Source organism: Carya illinoinensis, chromosome 4 (genome assembly GCF_018687715.1).
Source record: "Carya illinoinensis cultivar Pawnee chromosome 4, C.illinoinensisPawnee_v1, whole genome shotgun sequence".
NCBI lineage: Eukaryota > Viridiplantae > Streptophyta > Magnoliopsida > Fagales > Juglandaceae > Carya > Carya illinoinensis.
The window spans coordinates 41611746-41621307 of record NC_056755.1 but is presented as its reverse complement, the minus strand read 5'-3'; the positions used below and the strand labels follow the sequence as shown (position 1 = coordinate 41621307).

The 9562-nt window shown below is 35.9% G+C and overlaps 1 protein-coding gene across 10 annotated transcripts; it reads left to right on the top strand.

The window, feature by feature from the left end:
* The first annotated feature begins 263 nt into the window (after positions 1-263).
* On the top strand, positions 264-9096 carry LOC122308461 (ferrochelatase-2, chloroplastic-like). Of its 10 annotated transcripts, none has more exons than XM_043121792.1 (13): positions 264-370; positions 542-702; positions 2314-2641; positions 2970-3179; positions 3322-3465; positions 4033-4101; positions 4463-4564; positions 4867-4970; positions 5063-5189; positions 5485-5637; positions 6772-6872; positions 7076-7277; positions 8507-9096. In XM_043121792.1, the coding sequence occupies exons 2-13, from the start codon at positions 593-595 to the stop codon at positions 8729-8731; spliced, it is 1875 nt and encodes a 624-aa protein (XP_042977726.1). In that variant the 5' UTR covers positions 264-370; positions 542-592; the 3' UTR covers positions 8732-9096. The 10 variants fall into 10 exon arrangements, 9 of the variants coding, with proteins under 9 accessions (XP_042977726.1, XP_042977724.1, XP_042977728.1 ...); XM_043121790.1 differs by having other exon boundaries at positions 283-444; XM_043121794.1 differs by lacking the exon at positions 8507-9096 and adding an exon at positions 8233-8500 and having other exon boundaries at positions 283-444.
* Positions 9097-9562: the final 466 nt, after the last annotated feature.

Sequence of the window (9562 nt, the reverse complement as noted above, 5' to 3'; positions counted from 1 at the left end):
GCATAGTACTAGCATAGTGAGTTGGCCGACATATGCATAGTGTATAGTGCAATTATAATATTAGCATAGTGAGTTGGCTGACATATGCATAGTACATAATACCAGCATAGTACAACATAGTAAGCTAGCATAATTCCTTTTATACGCCTATATATATCGTTAAATTTTTTAAAAAATTCATAAATTTCATAACTTCTCTTAGCTTTATCTAACTCTCTCCTTTCATAGTTTTATAACAAATAAATAAATATAGAGGCAGATAACGTGGCGTGGGCTCCTATTAATTTGTCTTCGTGTGGCTGTGGCCCTCCATCCGCTAACCAATTCCATGGAGTAGTGCCTGTCTCTGCGATGAACCAAATGTAGACGCGTAAGCTTCTTCCTCCATCTCCATTATTTCTTCACATGCTTTTCCTCAGCTACCATTCGCTGCACGACGTATTGGTGAGTCTTGGGTTTTTCTTTTCTTCTTCTTTTTTTTGTCGGTTTTGATGCTGATGCTTGATTTGTGGTTTAGGCTCATTTTGCGCGGTGGGTTTAGTGGGTTTTGATTTCAGGGTTTCGATAGAGAACTGGTGGTACTCTTTTCTAGATGAATATGAAGGGTCTCATTCAAAGTCCGTGTTCTTCTTCGTCTTCACCCTCTGCATTTCTTCGTCCTCCTTGCCTCACCTCTGCTTCTCGCGATTCTAAATTCCCACTGTAAAGATTCTGAAACTCTGTTTCTTTTTTGTTTTTGAGGACTACATATATTTGAGCATGTATGGATCGTGCTTGTTTGCATGTAGATGTACCTTCCACCGTAATAGTTGCTTCGTTTTCGCAACTTTATGTGTTGGCTCTTTCTTCATTGTGGTTCTATTTATTTATACAAAAATGTCTTGTAATTTTGAATCTTTGCACGGTGATTGATATATCAAATACGAGGAATAGCCTGTTATTCCTGTAATTGAAGGTGAGGCCAAGAGAGAAGGAAAATATAGGAAACGAAGTAGAAAACAGACGCTTGCATTTAGTTAGCAACTGGCTATTAAATCTAGAGAATGTTACTAGCTTTTTTTTTTTTGTAAAGTGAGGTTTCGGTTTCCACCATCTTAGTGCAATGCATTTGTCAGAAGTTGAAAGCTAAATGAATTGTCTTCCATATCTTTCTGCCTGAGGTTGCTAGTCTAGTATATCTCTGAGCGGCTGAGCCTCAGAGGTCTAAAACGTTTGCCTTGTCATTGTTTTATGAGTTTTCGATGCTTGTTGTGAAGTAGGCAATGTGAGTTTCAAACTGGGACTATTTGTCTGCAAGATTCCAATCTTTTAAGTGCCATTTTGGACCATGTACTTAGCCATTATATTTGAAGGACAAATTGAAGGATAGAAAAGTGATAAAGGAAAATCAAGGACATATAAACTGTTTGCTTTGTATGGTTTGAGAGAAAAGGCACGTGAAAGGTAAATAGAGGGAGAGGTAGTCCATCTGGGGGAAAATGGGTTGTGAGAGGATATATTTCCTTATAGTATGAATGATTCTATTTTTGAGACCTACTGCTTTGATAACTCTAGATTGTGTATAGGAGTTAGTAGTAACTAAAAATGAATAAACTATCCCCAAAGGCCAAATGTCTTTGTATTGGACTGTCAATTTATTTTAATGATCTCAATATTCACATCTTAGAGTTTGAAATCTGAGCCAATGGGTAATTTAATGTATTTCATAATTTTACATTCTGAATGGTCACAATTGTGCAATAGCTTGCATTGTTTATCCTTATTATGTTGAAGTATTAAATTACTGTAGGTTCTAATATCTTTCCTTCATTTTTAACCCCTAGGGGTTGACTCAAGTGGTAAGGGCCTTGGTCTTGGTGGTATGCTCCCTCTAGGTCTAAGCTCTGAACCCTTGGGTGCAATTAATTTCTATGGGTCATGTCCCATCTGTGAAAAGCTGATGATTTACCTGATCGATGTGTTGGGGATGTGTTACACGGGTCCGCAATTTAACCGGGTTAAAGACATATTGCGTTTGCACGGTCTCTAGGATTCCTTGTCATTAAAAAAATATCTTCCCTTCATTTATGTTTTCTCTGTCAAAGTATTTTAATATTATTTTTAAGATTTTCTTTAATCATGCTCATTTACCATTGCTAAAACATGTCATTGCATTCTCTTGTAACACCTAACAATAATGGTGTTCTGCTACTGCATTTCTATAGATAAATTCAGTTGTATAGTCAATTAATAAACAAATGTTTTAGAATCATATGTGAGGATTGATACAGTAAATCAACTATTATATACTTTTTATGTTCTTTGCTTTCATAGGCTGTTGCCACAGGCAATATGCACCTCCCAAAGGATATATCAATGCTCTGGGGTCCATATGGAGGCTTGCCATAATTCTTATCTTTCAAAACATTGCATGGTTGCAAGATTTTCTTCCGGATGGTCTGAAACACAATCTTTATTTCCTAAGCAATCTCTAAAGAAGTCTTTGTTGCCACCGGGAGTGCTAGTGACATCGAAAAGTCAAGATGTCTCCAATGCACCTATCGTTGGTGATGATAAGATTGGAGTCTTGTTGCTGAACCTTGGAGGTCCCGAGACTCTAGAAGATGTGCAGCCTTTCTTGTTTAACCTGTTTGCTGACCCGGTAACGAGCTCTCACTTTCCTGTTTAATGTATCTCAAATAGTATTTTATCATTTGCTATTGTAAGTTTGCATCATTTATCCCCTGTTTATTTTATTCATTTCTTTTTTTATGTTTTGCCTTCATCAAATGCTAAGGGGATGCTTCTTGTCAAGAGTGTGTGTGTGTATATATATCTTGCAAAATTTGAAATAAATTTATTTTTTTGTTATCATCTTGGAATAGAGTAATAACATTTGTCACATAATTTTATGAATTCCTTTAGGTACCAGATATTTTTTATTTAGCAATGAAGATAGCTATCTAATGGTGGGAACATTCTTTTTGCAGGCATGTCTTGCTATATGGAATGTTTTTTTTTCTTCTGAATTCTTTTTTTTGTTCCTTCTTTTTTTGGTATATACATGCTCAAGGGGCATTTTTTTTAAATGTAGGATAAAGGATTTTGACACTACATCCCATGTAGAGAGCAGTGGCAACAATTATGTGATAGTGTTAATGGTAGCACCACAATTAGGTTGTGGGATTTTTACAGCAGTGGTGGGTTTGGGATTAAACTATCAACTTTAATTGATACTATGTTTTCTTATTTTTTCCTGGGGTGAAAAGGACCTTGGAGTTGGTGGACGTTCATTTTACCATCAATGGTTCTGTATTCATTTGCCTTCATTCTATTGGACAGGATATTATACGACTACCAAGGTTGTTTTGTTTTCTTCAAAAGCCCTTGGCACAATTCATATCTGTTCTCCGGGCTCCCAAGAGCAAAGAGGGCTACGCCTCAATTGGTGGTGGTTCCCCTCTTCGACGGATAACAGATGCCCAGGCATGATTTTTCTGTTAACCTTGATTCAAACTTTTTTAGTAGCTAATATTTTATTATATATTTTTTCTAGAGCTTATTTGTTTAGCTTTTTTTACAAGATCTTAGTTGTTAATTTTACATAGCATGTATTGTGATTTCGCTAATCAATAACATTGAAAAAATGGAAGAAAATGCTAAGATGATGCCTGGAATATTTGTGTATCAGTCCTGCTTCCTGTCAAAATTATACGTATATCCTGCCAATCTCACTGGAAATTCTAGTTTGTTTTTGTTTGTTCTTCCATTTTAAGTTGCAGAAAAGACTTTCCGCCCCCCACGCTTCCCCCCCCCCCCCTCTTTCTCTCCTCCTCCTCCTCCTCACTGTCATACTGCTAATGGATACCTCAAATCATCATCCGGTAGAGATGAACTCAGCAATGCATTGATCTCTGGTGGATCTCTAGTACTAGTCGAATAAGAATTATAGCATGAGCTTTTATGTATGAGGTATTTTATAATAATGCAAATGGACGTCAGAAGGGTTTGTATGTGAAGACTAAATCAAGCAATAAAAATCCTTTTTTTCAGGCTTCTAGTATGAACTCTCTGGTTATGGGATGCCAACATAAAACAGAATGCAGCACAAATGTTCTGAATGTAAAATTTTGATCTCTTTTGCTCATTTTACGTCAGTGGTGAGATCCTAGATAGGTATGGAGTATCTCATAGGACATTTGTTTTTGACTTTCTAATTTTTGATTGCTATATGTTTTCCCAGATCTGGACTCCATTGAACAAAGCACAGTAATTTATTGAAGCTATCAAGCTTGTAAAAGCTCATAGAAAGTTACCAGTTTATACTAATTTAACTTAACCTTTAATGTTGGCTGATGGTTGTGAAGGTTTTTGCATGCTACAGGCTTGTATTTATATACTTTGGTTCTTAGGAATTTCTCCTTTTGCTGAAAATTTGAGTTCATCCTTGTCTATTTCATTGGCTGTCCTTCTATATGTTCAGGCTGAAGAGTTGAGGAACTTCCTTTGGGAAAAGAATGTCCCAGCTGATGTGTATGTTGGTATGCGTTATTGGCATCCATTTACTGAAGAAGCTATTGAACAGGTATCTGGTGGGCTCTAACATTAGTTTTCCAACTTATTGCTTGATACACTTAAATGCCACCGTCCCTGCATCTATTTTCATGGTACTCTTTTACAACTTATTCATTTTTATTGGTAATAAGATTCTATATCTACTACTTATTTTAGAGGAGAATGCTGCACGATTTATCTTCTGTGAAGATGTCAATGGTCAAAGAAATTTTGTGCTTTCAGAGGATAATGCTTTCTGTGTATTCCTAAATCTGTTGTAAGAATGAAAAGATGGATCTGGCCATTGATTTTTCTTTTGAAATAATTCTGTAGATAAAAAGAGATGGGATTACAAAGCTTGTTGTCCTTCCGCTGTATCCACAATTTTCAATATCAACCAGTGGTTCTAGCCTTCGACTCTTGGAGAGTATATTCCGGTGATTACCAAACACTTGCTGCTATTATGCTACAGTAACCCAAAAAGATAATATAATATCAATTGAGCTGACATAATTATTTTGTTCATCAGGGAGGATGAATACTTAGTCAACATGCAGCACACAGTAATACCTTCATGGTACCAACGCAAAGGGTACATAAAAGCCATGGCAGATTTGATTGAAAAGGAGTTAATAAATTTTGACTGCCCTGAACAGGTTGCTCATCTTTAAATGCTTTTAATACTTTCTTGTTGAATTTATTCTCATGTATACTCTCTGTGTACTTGGGCTTTGCCTACTTTTATGCATAAAACTTCTTGATTACCTTTATAAAAAATGTACTTTCTTGTTACCTATAAAAAAAAAAAAAGTACTTTCTTGTTGAATTTGGCCATGTTTTTTCTGTTCAAACATTTCTTCACTCTGCATTAAACTAAACCACATGCTTCATTGCTTGTTTTATCATTCTGGTACGTATGACCCCCAGTCTAATTGAAAATATACATTTTAGGTTATGATATTCTTTAGCGCACATGGGGTGCCACTTGCATATGTAGAAGAGGCTGGTGATCCATATAAGGCCGAGATGGAGGAATGTGTGGATTTGATAATGGAAGAATTAGAAAAGAGGAAGATAACTAACGCTTGCACTCTTGCTTATCAGGTACTTCTGTTAAAGTAACAACCGTAGTAGTTTGTACTCTTGTAGCTAATTCATATAAGCTAGTCTTGGTTTGATAAATAGGTCTCTTAAATAATATATGGCAGAAGTTTCAATGAGGAGTTGGTTGAAAGATGGGTATTGATTAACTTATATGATACAAGAAACCAGGTTTAGCGGGCATAATTTTATCTTGTTTTTAACATCTTTTGTTTATGCTGAAGGGATTCTTACCCTCCTATTACAAGGCTTTGGAGATTAAAACAAACTAATCGTAAATCCACATGATTTTGCAGGAATTACTAAACGTACTAAATTAAAAATACTATTTAACTAAATTAGTTACATATGTAGAATCATTATATAATAATTGGAAACTTTGAGCATTTTCATCTTTAAAATTTGGTTGAACATATTGATCTTCTTTCCCCTTCTTTTATTTTATTGTTATTTATTTTAAAGCCCACAAACTTTGATTGAGTGGAGAGAGGGATCAATTGCTCGTTATGTATGCCAAAGTAACTATGACTATCATGAGTCATAAATTAACTTCCTCTAAAATTCCATGACTTTATGGATCTGTTGGCTACAAAATCAAAAAGACGGTATCAGGTGAACTAAAAGATGATACTAACTTTAAATAGAAATTAATAACTTAATAAGATACATTATTTTTCATTTTACATTTTTTCTTAATTATATATATATTTTTAAATCTTCATTACTAACATAATATGGGAGTGGATGATGTGAGTGAGCAAAAGCATAGCTCCCCCAGCTTTTAAAATTATATATGAAAGTAGATTCTGATTTTTTGTTGAATATGATGTTTTTTTTTTTAATGTTTTTACAGGTAAATATATATTTTGTTAAAATGGAGAGGGATATTATCCTGGTATACAGGAAGCATAGATGAATTCACTCAAAAAACAAAGGGGAAAATAGCTATAAACCCAGAAAATTAGAATTGATGAGTTTTGGAAGCAATCCACACAATGAAATACTTTGTCATCTGAATTGATACTAGTAGTTAGGAACTTTATTGTTGTTCAGTGAGCGTATAGGTTGTCCAGTGAGCCTTTTTGCATCTACACATGATACCATTGTGGAACTCATTTCATAGTCAATTTTTTGCAGAGCAGAGTTGGACCTGTAGAATGGTTGAAACCCTATACGGATGAGACCATAATTGAACTTGGGCAAAAAGGAGTGAACAGTTTGTTGGCGGTCCCTATTAGGTAATGTCTGTCATCATCATTCTTTCAATACTTGATGCTTCATGTTGGTACCGATAAAATAAAGTACTTCTTGTTCTTGTTGGTCTGTCATTAACTCTCTGTCTGTCTCTCTCACATGCACAAACACCGCGTATTGTTCTACCATTAATTCTTTCAATACTTCGTGTTACTTTGTCATTTAGACTTTTATGCTTGATTAACAGCTTTGTCAGTGAGCACATTGAAACTCTGGAAGAAATTGATGTTGAGTATAAAGAATTAGCTCTAAAGTCTGGTATAAAAACATGGGGGCGTGTTCCTGCCCTAGGTTGTGAACCGACCTTCATATCTGATTTGGCTGATGCTGTGATTGAGAGTCTCCCATATGTTGGAGCTATGGCAGTCTCAAACCTCGAAGCTCGACAGGTACCTTTATATTGGAGATGAATCGATATTTTCTGTTTTGGAGTAGATACTAGAAAAATAAACTTTGGTGCAGTCTTGAGTCTAAACTTCACTTTTCGTGGTAAAAAAGAAACCAGATTATTTTTCTTTTCTTTTGTTTTGGAGAAAGTAAATGATGAAGAGCTAGTAAATAGCAGGATTATCCTAAAGATGGAAAAAAGTAGTCTCTAAGTCTAGAACTTCGCTCACCTATATGATGCTCCATAGGCATGGTTTCTTTTCGCTTCATTATATCTTGTGTGCATGTGTATGTGTAGTGCACATATCACCGGATCTGAAAGAGCAAAAGAGTGAAGACCATAAGTCAGTCTACTGCCAAGTCTAGAACAAGTTGGCCTTTCTTTTGATGATGCATGTCATTGAAAAAATGAGCATTCAAATGTTAGACACAAATTTCTAGGTCTTAGGCATAGGAATGCTTTTCTAAGCATTGCTGAAGGAAATACAATAGAAAGTATCAGTTGCTTTTGTCCATTTTATAGTACATCATATTGACTGTATGAATCCAACGGCTGTCAAATCTTGAAGTGCGCCTGCCCAAGGGGCGATCCTTATAATTTTCTTGAGCGTATGGGACGGGATAACTGCTCATGTCTAGAGATTAGTGACGAGATCAAGAATTTTTGGAAACCTTAAGGAATAAAATGACGGACTTTATGACAGACGATTAGTGGTATTTATATTGGTGAGACTATTCTTGATTCGAAATAAGTGATGGTAATTGTGGTCTTGTACCCCTTGTATGGATGCTTATTTGGTTCGTTTTTAGATTTAATGTTGATTTGTGACATGAACCTGTTTATTTAAATTCTCATTGGAATAGCCATGACTTCCCTTCATTGAAACGAGCACGCCTGTGACACTTGACTTGTTTTCTGAATGGATTTCATTTAATGCATCTCCCTCGTTTGTCAAGGTGATCATAAGTGTGAATACTCTTGTGCCATGCTCATTTCCATGGCGATCCAGCTAAACATGTCAATGTTGTCTTTTGAAGAACAAAGTCAAATCTAGGTCTCCCTTCCTAAGTTCCAGTTAGGTATACAAGTAAATTTTGCTGATAGTTATACAGACAACGCATCCTGGGACAATCCTACCAGTATTATCGATTTTGTTCAGCTTTATTGTAACGCTTGCCTTATGTGTCACTTTGTCTGGTCTGTCCGATTTGAGGTTTGTGTTTTTGGCAGTCTTTGGTTCCCCTTGGCAGTGTAGAAGAATTATTGGCAGCATATGATTCACAACGCAGGGAGCTACCACCACCTGTTACAGTGTCGGAATGGGGTTGGACAAGAAGTGCTGAAACTTGGAATGGAAGGGCAGCTATGCTGGCAGTGCTTGTGCTATTGGCCCTAGAAGTCACCACTGGGGAGGGTTTTCTACACCAGTGGCGTGTATTATCATCGCTTCTGTGAATCTCTCTCTCCCCCAGATTTATGAAGCCACCTGTGCATTTTGTTTATGCATACTATCAGCATCTTCCGCACATGTATCGCATTCGGTCAAGCACGATTCTTATGCATGTCACACGGGATAAGATTTGGGGTAGTTGTCTGTTGACAACACCGCTGTGGGTGAAAAGAAAAGAAGAGAAAAAGGAAATGTATGATATTGGTTTTGGTTTATATACATGCATAATGTTCCTTGAAAGTCTGTAGTAAAGTTTTTTGCTGTGTTTTTTCTTTCCTCGCTGCTGGTTTTCACAATTTAGAAATGACTGAAGAGTTTGTTTGCGGGCGATCTGTTTATGTAAATTTGAAATTAAGCAATATTCTTGCAACCAGCTATAGTAATGGAGATACTAGACTCTGACATTATGAAAGCAAGGAACATATGCCGAGGGTCATTTCCAAGTGGGCATGGAAATGACCGTACAGTTGGTAGCGTTCCCATTATCCTTGCCTATGATTGAGATTGGAGTGATTGGCCTACATTATGAAAGGAAAGAAAATATGCCGAGGGTCATTTCCAAGTGGGCATGAAAATGACCGTACAGTTGGCAGCGTTCCCATTTTCCTTGCCTATGATTGAGATTGGAGTGACTACATTATTCAATGAAAATTGTATCTTTCATAATTGAAATTTCCTAAATGTCCCTGTATTGTTACTCAAAGATTTATCAATTCATTTAACAAAATTGTTAGTTAAATAAATTGCATAACATAGATTGGTAATCTTTTAAAAAACTTTTTAAATGTAAAATCTTATGAGACAGTTAAATTCAAAAAAGTTAATTTTATTATTTG